This window comes from Hevea brasiliensis, chromosome 5, assembly GCF_030052815.1.
Source record: "Hevea brasiliensis isolate MT/VB/25A 57/8 chromosome 5, ASM3005281v1, whole genome shotgun sequence".
Lineage (NCBI taxonomy): Eukaryota > Viridiplantae > Streptophyta > Magnoliopsida > Malpighiales > Euphorbiaceae > Hevea > Hevea brasiliensis.
Genome location: NC_079497.1, coordinates 20,033,879 through 20,053,531, shown reverse-complemented (window position 1 = coordinate 20,053,531; position 19,653 = coordinate 20,033,879). Strand labels below are relative to the sequence as shown.

General features: G+C 37.5%; 1 protein-coding gene across 1 annotated transcript; it reads right to left on the bottom strand.

Annotated features, from left to right (window-relative positions):
* Window positions 1–17,745: 17,745 nt before the first annotated feature.
* On the bottom strand, window positions 17,746–18,498 carry LOC110657061 (uncharacterized). Its single transcript, XM_058147115.1, has 2 exons — window positions 18,067–18,498; window positions 17,746–17,993 (listed from the first exon to the last, which is right to left on the bottom strand). Exons 1-2 carry the CDS (start codon window positions 18,462–18,464, stop codon window positions 17,867–17,869), a joined length of 525 nt encoding a protein of 174 aa, XP_058003098.1. The 5' UTR covers window positions 18,465–18,498; the 3' UTR covers window positions 17,746–17,866.
* Between the last annotated feature and the right edge of the window lie 1,155 nt (window positions 18,499–19,653).

Here is a 19,653-nt window from a genome sequence, read left to right as displayed (position 1 = left end):
ATTAGTTCTTTAATTTATTTTTCGATTCTGAAATTTTATTTTCTCCGATTTTATTTGACAGTTAGGTCAGGAATTAGCTCTCGGGGTCAATTGACCAAATTGCCCTTCGTCGGTTCAACCCGGTTTGCAAATAATTCCATATTTCTTCCGACTCTCTGACCTAATTATTTGACTAGCTTAATAGTTCTTTTTCGTGATTTTCTCTTTTCCATTGTGTTCATAAGGGTCCTAAGGACCGTGGCGTCACATTTTACGGTTCGAAATTTGAGTTTAAAATGACTTCGCAGTCGTTCCCGAGAAGGTCACCCATCGCTGTAACTTTCCGCTCGTTTAACTTCTTATGTTATATTTTTCTTATTTATACTTAACTAATTGGACATTACTAATTATTTGTGTTTATAGCTTCTCTAGTTGTCTTAAGTGTGGTTCTAATCCCCTTAATTGTCCGGACTGACACCGATCATCGGAACAGTGAAATCTACCAGGCTATGCAAACGGGGGTGTTACAATTCTCCCCCCCTTAAAATAAATTTTGTCTCGAAATTTTACCTGGTACTAATCTCTGAATAGCTGTGGGTATTGTCTCCTCATATCCTCTTCTCGTTCCCAAGTAGCCTCCTGGCCCAAATGATGGTTCCACAGCACTTTTACCAACGGTATCTGTTTGTTCCGTAGCTGCTTCACCTCATAAGCCAGAATCTCTATGGGTTCTTCTTTATATGTGAGGTCTGGATTCACTTTAATTTCCTCTACTGGTAGTAAATGAGATGGGTCTGATCGATACCTTCTCAACATAGACACATGGAAGACATTATGTATCTTCTCCAACTTTGGAGGTAGACCGATATGCCAAAGGACCCACTCTTTCCAGGACTTCATATGGCCCAATGAAATGAGGACTTGGTTTCCCCTTTTTGCCGAATCTCATAATTCTCTTCCAAGGAGAAACTTTGACGAAAACTTTCTCACCCACTGTATACTCAATATCTCTTCTTTTCAAATCAATGTAGGACTTTTGACGGTCTGATGCGCCTTTAAGTCAATCTCTCGATCACTCGATTTTTCTTTAGTTTCTTTGAACAATTTCGGGTCCAATCATCTTTCTTTCACCCACGTCATCCCAACACAATAGGGTTCTACATTGTAAGCAAACTCAATCAAAGGCAAGTGTGTATCCCAACTGCCTTCTAATTCAATCACACAAGCCCGTAGCATGTCCTCCAAGATCTACATTACCCTCTCAGACTGGCCATCTGTCTGTGGATGGAATGCAGTACTGAAGTTCAATCTAGTTCCTAGGGCTCTCTGAAGACTAACCCAGAATCTAGAAGTGAACCTAGGATCTCTATCTGATATGATGGATACTGGCACTCCATACAGTCTCACGATCTCATCAATGTACAACTTGACCAATCTTTCTAAACTGTAGTCCATCTGAACTGGCAGAAAATAAGCAGATTTAATCAGTCTGTCAATAATGACCCAAACTGCATCATGACTCTTCTGTGTCCTCGGAAGTCCCATCTTAAAATCCATCGTTATTCTCTCCCATTTCCACTCTGGTACTGGTAGTGGATGTAACAACCATCGGGTACTTGATGCTCTGCCTTTACTTGCTGACAAGTTAGGCATTTAGAAATAAACTCTGCCACATCTCTTTTCATACCCATCCACCAGTAATGATCCTTTAGCCCCCTATACATTTTTGTGCCACTAGGGTGCATAGCAAAAGGAGACTCATGTGCTTCCTTCAAAATGATCTGCCTCAAATCAATATCATTAGGAATACACATTCTACCCTGGTGTAGCAGTAGGCTATCATCTCTGATTGAGAATTCTGGTTTCTTGCACTGTCGGACTTCTTCCATCAGCTTCTGATACTTTTGATCATTCTGAGTAGCTATTCTAATCTGATCAATCAACACTGGCTGTACATGCCATGCAATTGCTGTCTGCCCATCATCATTAATCTTTAAGCTGGCATGTAATGATCTCAACTCATGTACCAAAGACAAATGAGTAACCCGTAGACTTGCCATAGTCTTGTGACTTAAGGCATCAGCCACAACATTATCTTTCCCTGGCTGATAGTCTATCAGACAATCATAGTCTTTTATCAACTCTAACCATCTCCTCTGTCTCAAATTCAGCTCTTTCTGGGTGCCCAAATACTTTAAACTCTTATGATCTGTGTAGATGTAACACTTTTCCCCATACAAATAGTGTCTCCAGATCTTAAGAGCAAACACTATAGCTGCAAGCTCCAAATCATGTGTTGGATAATTCCTCTCATGCGGTTTCAGCTGGCGTGATGCATAGGCAATGACATTTCGATCTTGCATCAATACACAGCCTAACCCATTGTGAGAAGCATCACCATAAACTGTATATTCTTTACCCGGTGTAGGTAAAGTTAGGACTGGAGCTTCAGTCAAACATCTTTTCAATTCATCAAAACTCTGTTGGCATTTATCCGTCCACTGAAATTTTACATCTTTTCTAAGCAGCTTGGTCAATGGAGATGCCAACATGGAGAATCCCTTCACAAATCTACGGTAGTATCCAGCTAAACCCAGAAAACTACGAATTTCTGTGACATTTCTGGGTGGCCTCCAATTAAGGACAGCTTCAATCTTACTTGGATCTACCTTAATGCCCTCTTCTGATACTACATGCCCCAAGAAAGATATTTCCTTCAGCCAAAATTCACACTTCGACAATTTGGCATATAGTTGTTTCTCCCTCAAAGTTTGCAGTACAATCCGTAGATGTCTATCATGCTCTTCTATATTCCTTGAATAGACCAATATATCATCTATGAATACCACAACAAACTGGTCGAGATATGGTCTGAAGATAGTGTTCATCAGATCCATAAAAGCAGCCGGAGCATTAGTTAACCCGAATGGCATGACTAGGAATTCATAATGGCCATAGCGGGTTCTGAAGGCAGTTTTAGGAATACTCTGCTCTTGTACTTTCAGCTGATAATAACCTGATCTCAGGTCAATTTTGGAGAATACAGCTGCACCCCTCAACTGATCAAACAAGTCATCAATGCGGGGCAATGGATATCTATTCTTTATTGTCACCTTATTCAACTGTCAATAATCAATACACAAGCGGAGAGTGCCATCCTTCTTCTTAACAAACAACACTGGCGCTCCCCAAGGTGACACACTAGGGCGGATAAAGCCCTTGTCAAGTAATTATTGCAACTGCACTTTCAACTCTTTCAATTCTGCTGGTGCCATTCTATATGGCATTATGAAGATTGGGTCCACACCAGGCATAACATCAATCTCAAACTGCACCTCTCTTTCTGGAGGTAATCCTGGCAATTCATCAGGAAACACATCCGGAAAGTCAAATATCGTAGGGATGTCCCTTAGTGCTGGACTCCCCACTTGGGTGTCTATCACATGTGCCAAGTATGCTTCACACCCCTTTCTGATCATTCTTCTGGCTAGTGCAGCCAAAATGATATTTGACAACAGTAAATGCCTCTCCCCATGTATTACCACATCACCGTACAGAGGGAGACCAAAAGTGACTGTCTTCAGTCTACAGTCAATCATGGCATGATGCCTAGCTAACCAATCCATGCCCAAGATGATATCATACTCTCTGAAGGGCATTTCAATCAAGTCTGACAGGAAAACATGTCCTTGGATCACCAAAGGACAGTCTCTATAAATTCTGTTGACCCAGACCTCTTGTCCTAGTGGACTAGTTACTAGCACTTCAAAACCCATTTGGACACATGGAACAGCAAGTGAACTGACTATACTAGCACTAACATATGAATGGGTTGAACCCGGATCAAACAACACAAACACATCTTGCTCAGAGATAGAGAATGTACCGGCTACAACATCAGAAGTCTCAGCCTCTTCTCGCTGTCCCATTGAATAAACCCTGACTGAAGCACTCCCTTGTGCTGATTGACCAACTGTGCCCTGACTACTTGAAGCAGTGCCTCTACCTCTGCCTCTTCCTCTGCCAACTGACTGTGAACCTTTGGGAGCAGGACTCTGAATAGATCCCTCGGCAGTAGTAGAGCTAGACCATATCTCGGGGATGGAGCACTAGTGCAGTCTCTTGCTAAATGACCCTTGCCTCCACAGTTAAAGCAGGCTTTAGTGGCCCAATAGCATTCCCCCCCATGAATCTTGCCGCAAGTCTCACAGGGGCAGGCAGAATGTGAACCCTTGCTCGACTGCTGACCAAACCTAGGGCGTCTCTGTCCGGAAAATCGGCCCTACCAATTCTTCCACCTCGACCCCTGCTGGGTCCACTAAACTTCTTTTTCTTTCTAGAGGTACCAGACTTTTCCCTTTGTCTTTCTTTGATTTGATTTTTCTGATTCTATTCTTTCCAACTCAAGTGCTTGAGACATGAGCTCTAAAAAATTACTGTGTCGAAATCCCACAACTTGCATCCTTATGCTAGGCTTCAAACCCGTCTCAAATCTCTTGCACCTAGCCTTGCTGGTAGTAAGGAGACTTCCTGTATAGTGACTCAGGCGGGAGAACTCCCTCTCATGCTCTGCCACTGATCGATTCCCTTGTTTCAAACTCAAAAATTCTTGCAATTTCTGATCAACATATGCATCTGGGATGTATTTCTGTCTGAACTCTCTAATGAAGTCATCCCAGGTCAGCACTGGTGGTTCAGCCAAGCTGTGGGGGATGGTCTTCCACCAATCATATGCATCCCCTTGCAGTAGTGACACAGAATATTCAAACTTTAGTTCATCTGGGCAGTGCAGTTTCTTAAACACTCTGTCTATTCTTTCAAGCCATTGCTCTACCTCTAAAGGGTCCATTGTACCCTTAAATTCTGCAGCCCCATACTTCAATAATTTATCATACTGCCTGGCTGGAGGCAGTGGTTGTGTCATAGGTGTGTGGGGTGGAGCTTGAACAGGCATACCCCCAGCCATTTGTTGAAACATTGCTGCCATCTGCTGTGCAAACTGTGCAGGGAACTGTGGCATTTGCGGGGCTAGTGCTACGAATCCATTGACATTCGGTAAAGCTGGGGCTTCCCCTTGTGCCTCAGCTTCAACAGACTGCTCAACCGAGCAATCCCCTTCTTCCATTTCAGGCTAAAATTAGGGTATCTCCTAAACAAGTAACACAACGAGATTTCCCCCCGTTAGTTCATATTCATGATGTAATGCACTGTATGTAATAATTATGGACATTGAGCAGTTGTACTTAACAAAGAAAGACACAAATTCACAATTTAAAACATAGTTTAAAAACTTGCTTTGATACCACTAAAACACGTCACACCTTACCCCTCTGTAAGGCATAACATGATCCTGTAGAATACCTAATGAATTACCAAACTTCACCTACCGATAACTCATTAAGTACCTTACAAGGGATTTTAAAACAATTTTCTTATTTTTTTATAAGTGGTGAGCATTTTCTAATAAGTATTTAAAACATTTAATTAAAATTAAAACTAGTTAATATTTTTAGCTCATTTTATTTTTACGCAAATTTTATAAAAATTTTGACAGAGTTCCCTCTGTATTTTGAGAAAACAGTTCTTCAAATACCTGTAAAAAGCACTTCTAAAAATTTTTCTCAACAACTGCTTCAATTTCATACTCAATCTCAATCAATTTCTCAACACATTTATCAACTTTCAAATTTCAAATCCACTATCCAATGATCATCAAAATACTAGCAATCCATTTCATTCAAATTAAATAAAATAGTTCCATTCACATTTCATTAGAAACAAAACAATTTAGATACATCATTACAAAATTTACATTAAGAGAATTTCAAACTACAATATATATTACAACTTTATACAAATTTTATACAAACTGCTCAAGACCCATTTTTACATGTCCATACATTTATGTGTAATATATACATCAAAAGAAATATTTACAATTAGGGTATAAATTATACCCGATGACTTTAAGCTGATAGCTCCACACCTCACCTCAAGTCTCATCACGCTCCTCTAGTCTCTGTATCTGCATAAAGAATAGAAGCTATCGCTGAGTACTAGGACTCAGTGGTGCACAACATACTAAAATAATCTTTATGCAAAACTTAAATCACATTTATTCAAAAAAAATTTGACTAAACATGAGCATTAAACACAAAACATGAATTATGAGATTTTAATGCAAACCAAGTTCATTTCAAAGTATCAAAACACATTTCATAAAACCCATAGTTAGATCATGCCATTCGAAACAAATAGAATCTCAATAGCCAGAGGCTAAAGAGAAATCACATCACAAGGCTAGCTAGCTCAAATATATGGATATCCATTCATATCCTCTTCTACTAGCACACCTCAACACTTCTCCAGAGAAGGAATCAAAATTCGAAACTAATTACCCCCACTAGTCGTGCTAGTGAGGTGCTCAAATATATGGTCATGACACTGTGGTTTCAAAACTTATCTTAACAATTCGCTAAACATTGTCATTTCAAATATACATAATAACTTTCAACAATTTAAATCAAACGTCATAAGAATGTCATAATCCAATATTTCACATTATTCAAAATAGTATGCAAAAGATGATTATAAAAAGTATACGTTATGCACAAACCTCAAATGAGTCGCCTGTTGGTCTTGACTCGGTTCCTCAGGTTCTTTCCCGGTATTCTTTTCAACTAAAACATACAATTTTATAGTGTTTCAGTACCATAACTTAGCATAAATCCAAAAATAAATTTAACTTCACTTTTACCTAGCTCTAACGTGCTAAATTCGACGTTCTTGAAATTTTGTGTTTCGGGTTACTATTCAAGTCAAATTATTGACTTTCTAAGGCTTAATAGGTATGGGAATTCCAACTTCACCCACATAACACATTTTGGTCACCAAACTTGTTGGTTTTGGTCATTTTCTCAAAACTTAGGTCTTTTAGGCAAAATTGCCAAATTTTCAGTTTTGGTGTCCTTAATTGTACTATTTCATTGGTCAGTTTACTGTTGGAATTTGGCAAAACTTTCTTCATAGAAAATGTTCCCTATTGTCTTAAGTTTATTCTCCTTTTTGAATCACCCCAATTGGAGTTTTTTTGCTCAAGTTATAAGCAAATTACGTTTACTGTTCATGCTGCAGAATTTGGTTCTGCAGATTTGTTGATCCAACTTCATTCAGTAATTTGATCAAGTTAAGTCCATAATTTGGTCTAATTTTCTTCATATGAAATGTTCTACTATGTCTTAGGTTTCCATCGGTTCAAGAATCATCTAAATCAGAGTTTTCTAGATTAAGGTTTCGATGGCATTAGTATAACGGCCCGGCCCACTAGTGATATTGTCCGCTATGGGCTGAAGCCCTCACGGTTTTAAAACGGGTCACTAGGGGTTACGAACCATCAACTTATAAACCCAGCATCTCTCCCGTGTTTTGTCGATGTGGGATTTGCCTAGGGTGTTACAATCCACCCCCCTTATGGGACTCAGCGTCCTCGCTGAGGTTTGCCCCACCATCGTTCAAGGTTGCACGCGGAGCGGCTCTGATACCACAAATATAACGGCTCGGCCCACTAGTGATATTGTCCGCTATGGGCTGAAGCCCTCACGGTTTTAAAACGCGTCACTAGGGGTTACGAACCATCAAGTTATAAACCCAGCATCTCTCTCGTGTTTTGTCGATGTGGGATTTGCCTAGGGTGTTACAATTAGAATGCCAAGAAAAGGCTTAGAAAATTTTTTAGATTGGTACAGACGATTTTGGCTCGATAAGCCAAACGAAGGGCATTTTGGTCATTTCGTCTTTAGAGATGATTTTGGCCGGCTTGTCCAGTTAAGAAAATAATTATTATGACATAAAATGTGAATAAATATTGCTAAAAATTAAATTGAAATTAAGTAGGAAAGAAAAGAAAGAAAAAGAGTTTTAAACCTAATTATGATGTCATAAAGAATTGTTAACCAATCAAAACTCAAAAAATACATTTAAATTCATTAAAAAGAGATAAAGAAGTCAAATTAACTAAAAAGAAATCTACTCCCTTACCCATCTTCTTCCTTAGCCGAACCACACACCAAAGAGACTCCACCATTGTTATCCCAACCAAGCTTCCTTTCCCACTTAATTACACCATAAAATCCCTTGTTCCTTTCATTAAAAACACTCCTTGCATCTTGGGCAAACTTGGGGCAGCAAAAAGAAGAGGAAGGAAAGAGGTTTGATAAGCTTGGAAATTGACTCAAGCAAGGTTAGTGCCAAATTCTTCCATTCTTCTTCTAAATTCTTGTTTAGGTACTTGATTTAAGCTAGAAATTGCAAGAAAATGAACTAAAATCTTCATGTATGTGTAATCCTAAATTCAACCAGCCTTGGTGTGTGGTTGGGTTGATGTGTTTGATAGGCTTAAACATGTTATAGATGATGGAGATTGCACATAAATGAGTTAGAATGGAAGAATTAAATTAGTAACATGTGACTTGTGCAATTGAGAATTTGAGGTTAGGTTTTTGAACTCAAAAATTGAGGGTTTATGTAATTAATGAGGGATTGATGTTTTAATGGTCTATTAGTGACCATTTGGCTGTGTATGATGAGGTATTGAAGTGAATTATAGCTTTGGATTTGAGGTTGGGTGTGCTGCCTTGAGTGACCTGCAGGTCTGGATGTGAGTCCAGCAAGTTGGGCAGCTATAACTTGAGTTGTCTAGGTTCAATTGGTGGAAGGCCAATTGGACATGAAATTAGACACATAATGGCACAATTTGATGAAGGAAACCTGTCCAGAAAACAAACTTAGGATGCCCTAAAAAATTGACCAAATCCGGGTAGCACCAATTTTGCCTGGGCAAAATAATGAACAGTGTTAATTCATTTGGTCATAACTCATTGTAGAAAGGTCCAATTGACCTAAAATTTATATCAATGGAAAGCTTAGGCAAATTAGAACAACTTTCATGTAGAATAGAAACTCAAATTCTGGACTTAACTAAATGAAATTTCTAGCCAAAGTTGAACTACCAAATCTGGCAGAACAAAAAATTGCCCAGAAATTCTGGGTAAAGGCAATTCGACCAGTTATGGTGAAATAACCATAACTTGAGCTAGAAAACTCCAAATGGGGTGATTCAAAAAGTGAAATGTAACTAGACATAATAAAGAACAACTTTGATTAAGAACACTTAGCCAAATTCTCACTGTAGAATGGCCTAATGGAACAGTGAACTCTAACACCCAAAAACTGAAATTTTGATTTATTCTCCATTGGTTAGAAGTATGGATTGGCAACTAATGCCAACGCTTTTGGGAACCAAAATGTGGTAAATTTATATGATTAGGACTCATGTAACTATTATGCATTGGAAAGTTAATAATTTGACCTAAATAGTAAAATGAATAGTAACCTTACATGTAAAACATGGAAATTCAATTAATAACTTCGTAATGTGCCCTAGTACACCTAATAAGATTGGTTTGGATAGGTTGGCATGCCAATAGGGTTCAGTTAGCAGTACTGCATATGGCATTATGCCATTCTGTGATTTTTTGGCTTTTAGCCATTCTGATATCAGTGTGATACTTGGCCTTGTGCCCAATGTTTATTATAGCTTATTAGCTATTCTGTTGTACACTGGGAGACACATTGTGACCGATGGTGTGACGGCCTGAGGTGCTTGATACCCAGTGCCAGTTTACCTGTTTATCTAGTCTAGTCATCTTGTATAGTTTACTTGGGCAACCAAAATGGAAATGGATAAATTTAAGTAAATAACTAATATAAACAACGCCATATGAATAATATTACAAATAAATTGTCTATATGAGAAATCAGTATACACATAATATATTTACTTTCTTTTTAGATCTTTTTATTTTATTATTGGCACCATTAAGCTTTATTGCTTAACGCGTTGCTTTTTGCCATGCGTAGGTTCTAGAGAGAGTGACAGAGAGCCCAGTTGTAACAACCCTCATCTGACTATAGTGTAGTCGAGGAAGGCGTGCTACATTCTGTGCCGGAGCACCCTAACTTATCTTACTTTATTTCTTTAATAATTTTGAATTCTTTTAATTTAGTATCAATTATTTTTCAATAGAGAAACTAATGGAGTTTCTCCTATTTTATTTACTTTTGACGTATTTCACTATTCACCTGTTTGAAAATTTCAATAATATTTTCCATACAATAATTCATCCATACTCATATCATCATTTCAAAAATCATTATGTAATTCAAATCCATCCTCATTTGTACAAATTCATTCATGCTTATTACATATATCAAAATTCTCAATTTTATTAGTTTACATAATTTGCAAACTAATTGCATAAATTCATAATTTACATCAGGTGCATTTTACATATAATTTCCTAATTTTCATTACAACATAATAAATAATTATAATTCACAAATTACATAATATGACTAATGTGAGCCCTATCTACATGCATTGCTGAGGAGGTGACAATCTTGACACTTCAGACGCTTTCGTAGATCAAAACTCCAAAATCTCTGTTTAATATTTGTTGGGCTTTACCTTTAGTACCTGCACGAAGGAAACAATCCATCTTGACACTTCAGACACTTCCATAGATTAGAACTCCAAAATCTCTGTTTAATATTCGCTGGGCTTTACCTTCAGTACCTGCACGAAGGAAACAATCCATCGCGCTAAGCATTGCTGCTTAGTGGTGCAATAATATAACAAGAAAATAATATACAATAAAGAAAGAAATTGATCAAAATTTGGATACTCTGGAATTTAATCTAATTTTATATAATACTTCTAGTATTAACTATCCTTTATTCCTAATTTATTCCTACCCTTAACACAGCCAGTGTCAGGAAAGGACTTCGTGGTCTACAGTGATGCCTCTCATAATGGGTTAGGGTGTGTATTGATGCAAGAGGGGAAGGTGGTTGCCTATGCTTCCAGACAGCTAAGGCCACATGAACAGAATTACCCTACCCATGATTTAGAGCTTGCAGTAATTATCTTCGCACTGAAGATATGGAGGCATTACTTGTATGGTGAAAAGTGCTATATTTACACAGACCACAAAAGCTTGAAATACTTGCCAACCCAGAAGGAGCTCAACCTTAGACAGAGGCGATGGATTGAGTTCTTGAAGGACTATGATTGTGTAATTGACTACCATCCTGGGAAGGCAAATGTAGTTGCTGATGCTTTGAGCAGAAAGTCCATCACAGCTTTGAGATCATTGAATGCCCGTCTAACTTTGATTCGAGATGGAGCTATTTTGGCTGAGTTGCAAGTGAGGCCAAACCTGCTACAGCAGATTTTGGATGGGCATATGGTAGATGGAAAATTAACGGCCATTATGAGCAAAATCCCAGAAGGAAAAGCAACTGATTATGAGGTGAAGGTAAATGGGTGTCTGTATTACAAAGGAAGACTGTGTGTACCAGATGATGGGGAATTGAAGGCCAATATTCTAAAAGAGGCACACACTAGTGTATATGCTATGCACCCAGGAAGTACAAAGATGTATCATGATCCAAGCTTGGTATTGATGGCACAGTATGAAGAAAGACATAGCTGACTATGTGACTAAATGCTTGACATGTCAGCAAGTCAAGGCAGAACATCAAGTTCCATCGGGTTTGCTACAGCCTATACGCATACCTGAATGGAAATGGGATCGGGTCACCATGGATTTTGTAAGTGGTCTACCTCTCACCCGGAAGAAACATGATGCAGCATGGGTGATAGTTGATAGATTGACAAAGTCAGCACACTTTCTGCCAGTTAGGACTGACTACTCACTAGAGAGGTTAGCGGTGTATATCGATGAGATAGTTAGACTGCATGGAATACCACTTTCCATCATATCTGATCGAGACCCAAAGTTTACATCGAGATTCTGGAAGAAGTTGCATGATTCCTTGGGTACACAACTCCATTTCAGCACAGCTTTCCATCCTCAGACGGATGGGCAATCAGAAAGAGTAATCCATGTAAACAATTGAAACCAATGAAATTGATACAAATATTGAATTGAAATGATAACAATAACGTGAAATACTTGTCAGGTCCTTGAGGATATGCTGAGGAGTTGTGTCATTGAGTTTGAGGGAAGTTGGGATAGATACCTCCCATCGCGTAATTTGCATACAACAATAGCTACCAAGCTAGTATCCAAATGGCCCCGTATGAAGCACTGTATGGGAGAAAATGTAGAACTCCAGTGTGCTGGACTGAATTGGGCGAAGACAAACTGGTAGGGCCAGACCTGGTGAAACAGGCTGAGGAGAAGGTGAAATCAATCAAAGCCAACTTAAAGGTTGCCTCGCATGCATGTAAATCTTATGCCGACCTGAAGAGGAAAGAAATAGAATATGTGGTTGGCGACAAAGTGTTCCTCAAGGTGTCACCATGGAAGAAGGTATTGAGGTTTGGAAGGAAAGGTAAGTTGAGCCCTAGGTTCATTGGCCCATATGAAATCATCGAACGTGTGGGTCCAGTGGCCTATAGGCTAGCTTTACCACCAGAGCTGGACAAGATCCACAATGTGTTCCACGTGTTTATGCTCAGAAGATACCACTCAGATCCTTCACATGTCATCTCCAGAGAAGAAATTGAAATACAGCCGGATTTGACATACGAAGAAGAACCTCTACGGATCTTGGCTCGGGAAGTGAAAGAGTTGAGAAACAAGCAAATTCCATTGGTGAAAGTGCTTTGGAGGCACCACAACACCGAGGAGGCAACTTGGGAAAGTGAAGAGACGATGAGGCAACAGTTCCCTCAACTGTTTGCATCAGGTAAATTTCGAGGACGAAATTTAAATTAGAGGGGAAGAGTTGTAACACCCTCCCTGTAGCAACTCCGTACATTCTCAAGCTTTGATCAGGTCGGTCCGACGGCTTAGAACGTCCGGAAAAATATTTAAACTAAAGTCAGGAATCATAATTAACTCAAATATTAATAAGAAAAATTTGGTAAAAATTTTAGAAATAAAATACAACCGAGTTAAACGAGCCGTTGCCCAAGCGATGGGTAACCAGAGGGAAGTTGCGGTTCTCGCAACGAGGAGCCCTAGACCCGGGGGAAAAATTATAAAATAATTTTTGGGACTCCAGAGAAGGGTCATTGAGGTTCCTATGGCATTAGAATGCCAAGAAAATATTTAGAAAAATTTTCAATTCCAGACAGACAATTTTGACCCGTTAAGCCAAACGGAGGGTATTTTGGTCATTTCGCCTTCAGAGGTGATTTTTCGCCGACTTGTCCAGTTGAGTAAATAATTAATATGACATAAAATATGGATAAACATTACTAGAAATTAAATTGAAGATGAATAGTGGAGGAAAGAAAAGAAAGTGAAGAAAAAGCTTATTTATGACATCATTGTGATGTCATTTAAAATTGCCAACCAATCACCATTAAGTAACCATTTGACTAACTAATAAAAGAGCTAAATAAAGACCAAGGAAGACCAAAAACCAGCTGCCTTCTCTTCAGCAAAAAACGTGAGTTTCTCTTCTTCCTCCCTCCATTGATGTTCAATCAAGCAAGCTTAATTTCCTACCTTGTTTCACTATAAAACCCTAACCCCACTTCATTAAAATTTTACCCTACACCTTAAACAAGCTTTTGGCAGCCAAGAAGAGGAAAGAAAGAGAAGTTTGAGTTGGGAAAAAAACTGCCCTATTCAAGGTTAGTGCACTATATACCTAAAACTCTTTAATTTCATGAAATGGAACTTGAATTTAGTAAGAAAATGTAATTTAAATGAACAAAATTCATGTGTATGTGTACATGAGTTTTGGCTGCCCTAGTGAAGGAATAGGAAGGAGTGTTTTTTATGAGCTTGAAGTGAACTAGAATCACGTAGGAAGTTTATAAACATAAGAATAATAAGTTGGTATGCTAACTAAGGCATTTTGTAGAAAACCTAATGTGAAGCTAGGGTTTTGGGGAGTGAAAATTGACTTGGCTTAGGAAATTGTTAGAGCACATTTTAATGGTCAATTAGTGACCATCTTAGGTAAGTTGACCATACAATGGACTGAAAAATAGGATTGCAAAGTGAAGTTGCAGTCGCCCTAGGGCGTGAGAGGGACTGAAAATTCAGTCCACTTGCACTGCCATAACTTGGGCTGTGTAGGTCCAATTGATGTTTGGCCAATTGGACATGAAACTAGGCTTGTAATGGCACATTTTTTATGAAGAAACCATTCCCAAAAAACCAAAGCAAGAGGACCAAAACTTGGCCCCAATCCGGACACCCTGCAACAGCCCCTGCAGAAATGACCAAATGAACAGTAACTGTTCATTTGGCCATAACTCACTGTAGATATGGTCAATTGACCTGAAATGTTTACAGAAACAAGTTAAGACATAGACAAACAACTTTCATGAAGGAACCTACCCCAAATTATGGCCAGAACCTAACCCAAATGGCAGTGGCAGTCACTGTTCATATTACTGTAGATATGGTAATTTCTGCAGATTGTCAATCCGGCCAGCTTGGGTTTTTGGGCCATATCTGGAGCTACAAAACTCCAAATGGAGTGATTCAAAAAAGGAAATTCAACTAGACAAAATAAGGAACAACTTTCATGTTTGCTATTTCTTCAAATTTCCACTATAACAGTGTGTAATGGAGCAGTAAACTTAGGCTCCAAAACTAAAATTTTCTGCCCTCTTGGTTTTAAGTTAGAAATGGAAATGGCAATCAATTTCAACAAGTTTTAAATACAAAATGTGGTATGTTTGGGGTGTTAAAACCAATACACCTATTTTCTATCCAAAAGTCAACATTTTTGTTGATCAATGAGGTGAATAGTGACACCAAAACTTGAAATGCACAAATTGAAGAATTTAAAAGTTTCAAATGCCCTAGTATACCTAATAAGATTGGTTTGGATAGTTTGGCATGCCAATAGGGTTCGATTAGCGATCGCACATGGCAATATGACATTCTGTGATTTTATGGCTTTTAGCCATTCTGACTTTGTATTGAGACTTGGCCTTGTGCCTGATATTATTTACAGCTTGTTAGCTGTTCTGTTGCACACTGGGAGATGCATATGTGACCGATGGTGTGACGGCCCGAGGTACTAGGTACCCAGTGCCAGTTTACCGTTATCCATCGATCGTCTAGTGTAGGTTACTTGGGCAACCAAATGAATGAAAGTGAATAAAGTTACTGAATTAATGTATATATAACCATACTAAACAAATGAATCATGCACATTCACTATATAATTGTTTTCTTGCTATTTTCTTTTATTTTATTATTGCACCACTAAGCATTATTACTTAGCACGTTGCTTTTGCCACGCGTAGGTACTGGAGATACAGATCGTGAGCCCAGTAGACCGCAGACTGGGTGAGTCCATCCTGCGATTACGCATGTCCGTGTCACCTCGTCACCTGCAGTGCATTGGTAGGACACTAGATGTCATTTTGTCATTTTGTAATTAATTTTTATTTTCTCATATTTATTTGGGATTTATGTAATGTATTTTGAGGTTCCTGTAAATAATAAAGATTTATGGTTATGTATGGAAGTAATTTGAGTATTTAATTGTTGTTTATATATGAGAACCTTGAGAAAGGGATGTTTGAGAAATGAAAAGGTTATTGAGACCTGAAATTGAAAAATTGTTAAGATCTTGATATTGAGTTTAGTGATGATATTGGAGTTGAGAATGAATGAATTTGTTATTGGAAGTGTTTTTAACAGGTTCCGAAGAACTGTTTTCTCCATTTTTAGCCGGTACTCTGCCGGATTTTCTTTAAACTTTACGGAACCTCAAATAAATTATGATTTCAATAAATGACTTAAATGAGTTATATTTTACAATTTATACTCAAAATTATGATGAAAATTAATTAGGGTATATTAGAGTGTGCCGGTACACCGTGTGACATTACTTACTCGAGTATACTGTACACGGGTACGGGGTGTCACATGTAAGGTTACTATTCATTTAGTTATTTAAGTCAAAATATTGACTTTCTCATATATAATAGTTATATGAGTTTTAATCACATAGATTTACCACATTTTGGTTACCAAAAGTATTGGCATTAGTTGCCAATCCATACTTCAACCAATGGTGAATAAATAAGAAATTTCAGTTTTGGGTACTAGAATTCACTGTTCCATTAGGCCATTCTACAGTGAGAATTTGGCCAAATGTTCTCCATCAAAGTTGTTCCTTATTGTGTCTAGTTACATTTCATTTTTTGAATCACTCCATTTGGAATTGCGTAGCTCAAGTTATGGCCTAAAAACCATAACTGGCCGGATTGCAATTTTTCTAAAATTTATGGGTAGAATCAATTCTGTAGTTTTTTGTACACTGATTGCAGGTCAGTTTTTGGACATGTTATGGTCAAAATTTGGATTTGTTTTCTTCATAAAAGTTGTAGAGCTATGTCTCAGCTTTCTACTGGTAAAACTTCAGGTCAATTGGACCTTTCTACACTGAGTTATGACCAAATGGATGAACACTGTTCATTCAATCATTTTGCCCAGGTAGAATGTAAGTCACCCGGATTTGGTTAATTTTTAGGGCATCCTATGTTTAGTTTCTGGACAGAGTTCCTTCCCTAAAATTGTGCCATTATGTGTCTAATTTCATTTTCAATTGGCTTTGCACCAATTAAACATACACAACCCAAGTTATAGCTGCCCAAATATGCTGGACTCACATCCAGACCAGCAGGGCACTCAAGGCAGCACACCCAACCTCAAATCCCAAGCTATCATTCACTTCAATTCTCTATTATACTCAGCCAAATGGTCACTAATTGACCATTATGACTTCCATTTACCATCAATATGGTATGATTCTAAACTCATTCTTTAATTAAAATAATTTAATAATTAACACACTTTTAATTCAATATAGAGCTTCTAGCCCATAATATCACATTTCTAGATAAAATTCTAACTCTTTAACAACTATGATAGACTAAAATCCCAAAGCTCTATTTATCAACAAGTTCCAATTAATCTTTTACTTATGTTCTAGAAGTTACTACTCATCTATGTAGCACGGAAATGAAAACGCGGACACGGGGAAACGCGGAAACGGACATGGGGAAACGGCATTTTAAAAAATATAGGAAACGGAAATGTGGGGGAAACGTGTAAATATAAAAAATATAGGGGTATATTTATAAATAAATAAATAAATAAATATATATATATATATATATATATATATATATATATATATATATATATATATATATATATATATATATATATCATGAAAGATATTCAATAATAAATAAAGTTCAAATCAACATTTAAATTCAACCATAAAAATACATATTTAGAAGTTTTATACTTATAAGAAATAAATATTAACTACAACACATTCAAATGTTAAAAAAGAAAAGATAATGAAATTTATGACATTTCCTCAACTTCATTGTCTTTTTTATTCTCCTTCTCCATGCTTGTAGTTGTATTTTCATCAAACAAAATAGACTCTAACTCTGGTTCATCCAATGAAAGGTTGGCAAATTCAAGAACTTCCACATCTTCCATACTCCCAAATTGATCACCACCAACATCCCACAATTTTGTCTTTTCATCATAATATTGGGAGGAGTTTCTTGACAGAAGACGAAGATTATTATGGATAAAAACCAAGTACTCTACACGTTTTGGAGTTAATTTATTCCTTCTGCATGAATGAATGAAGGAATAAATACTCCAATTTCTTTCACAACAAGAGGAGGAAGTAGGTTGTCCAAGCACTTTAGAAGCCAACCTTTGAAGTAAAGGTGCATTAGAACCAAAACATGCCCACCATTTCCTAGGATCTATAACATACATACTTCCAATAGAATCAGGATCAGCAAAAGGTCCACTTTTCAAAGAAAAATTTGCAAATTCATCATTTGCTCTTATTCGCTCATCTTCATTAGAAAAAAAATCCTCCTAAAGCATTTAATTCTCTCAGTTGATACTTCTCCATCCATATGAGGAGGCACTCTACCTTCTCCCTCTTGAAGCCATTTTTCACTATAAAATCTTCAAAAATAAGAAAATAAATTCAGAAAAAAAAATTATAACAAGAAGATGAGTATGTAAGTTAAAAATTTACCTTGGATTTAATGAATGGGCTAAACAATGAAGGGGAGTGTTGCTCTTTGCCCAACGATCAACAAGAATTCGATGAACCACATAATAAAAAGGAGAAAACCCATCTGCTTGCTTTCCTTCATGATAAAAAATAACTTGCTTCACCTTTTTAATCATAGAATCCCACAACTCATAAACCAAATGAAGGCATGGTTTGTCTGTGTCACAAACTCTGATCATGTCATAAATGGGCCCAGTAAAAGCAATGATGTAATCAACCTTTTCCCACCAATCCTCATCTACCACTTTATCACGAACAAATCGAGCTTTGCCTTGGTCATCTTCTCGGTATTGTGCCCATTGATCACTCATAACCATTGCTTCTAAAGCACGCCTAATAAGTTTAAATCTTTTAAGCATCACAACAATAGAAGCAAAACGAGTGTCAGCAACTGAAAAGCAATTTCAAAGGGCTAAACCAATTATAAATGGCAAGCCTCATGGAATGATTCATTATAAAATTCTTGATTTGCAAAGCATCCCCATGGATTTCAGTGATCCAGTGACACACATCATAAGTTTCTTGATTAGTTTCCAAATTTTTTGCTGCACATATATTCTTCAAAGCAAGATTAAGAGTGTGCACAATACAAGGAGTCCAATAAGTATGTGGAAACATTCCCTCAATGATTTCTCCAGCACCTTTACAATTTGAAGCATTATCAGTAATGACTTGTACCACTTTTTGATGACCCACCTCATCAATTACTTCTTTTAGCAAATTAGCAATAAATTGCTTATCTTTCACTTCACCAGAACAATCTACAGATTTGATAAACATGGGGCCAGACTCAGAAACAACCATAAAATTAATCAAAGGCCTCCTCTGGGGATCACTCCATCCATCACTCACAATACTAACACCCTTTTCTAACCAAGTGCTTTTAATTGGTTCAAGCAACCTCTCTACATTTGCTTTTTCTTGCTGAAGTAATGTGGTTCTCAATTTGTTATAACCAGGCGGCACATAACCACCCAAAACATGATTAGCAGCAAAAGAATAAGAACTCACATAATAAGGATTTCTAGCAAAATTAAAAGGTAGACCCCCAGTGTAGAACATTCTAGCAATCTCTGCATCTAATTGAGCTCTAGTTTGCAAGTCAAAAGCTCTACCAAGAGGAAAATCATTAACTCTTCTTTTCTTCAAAGCTGCTGAAATACTTGGTTCAGTTATATTCAATGAAGGAACAGAAGTTATACTAATAGGCAAAGAAACTCGCCTAGATTGTGAATTGGTAATTTTGTTTGTTGCCTCATCCTCCTGTTTCCTCATTTCAGAAATACTATCATTCATCACTTTTTTACACACACCAATCCCTTTTCCAGTGATTTTCAATAAATGAGCCCTCACTCTAGTATAAGTCCCTTGCTTTTCTTGTCCACAAAAATTGCATATCCATTTACAATTACCCCCTCCTTCTCCAGTTTTCTCTAGTTTAGTTACATATCTCCACAAAGGATTAAATTCTTCCTCCCTAGTTTTTGAAGAATTGGCACTAGTGCTATTTGCTTGGATAGAATTTGAGTTCGAAGAATCCATTCAAAT

Bases quoted from the DNA above. Each gene is read 5' to 3' on its own strand.
- LOC110657061 (XM_058147115.1), bottom strand. From the start codon at position 18,464: ATGCTTAAAAGATTTAAACTTATTAGGCGTGCTTTAGAAGCAATGGTT. The intron at 17,994-18,066 runs GTAAATTTTTAA...TTATTTTTGAAG, and splicing joins GCCCATTCATTAAATCCAAG to ATTTTATAGTGAAAAATGGC.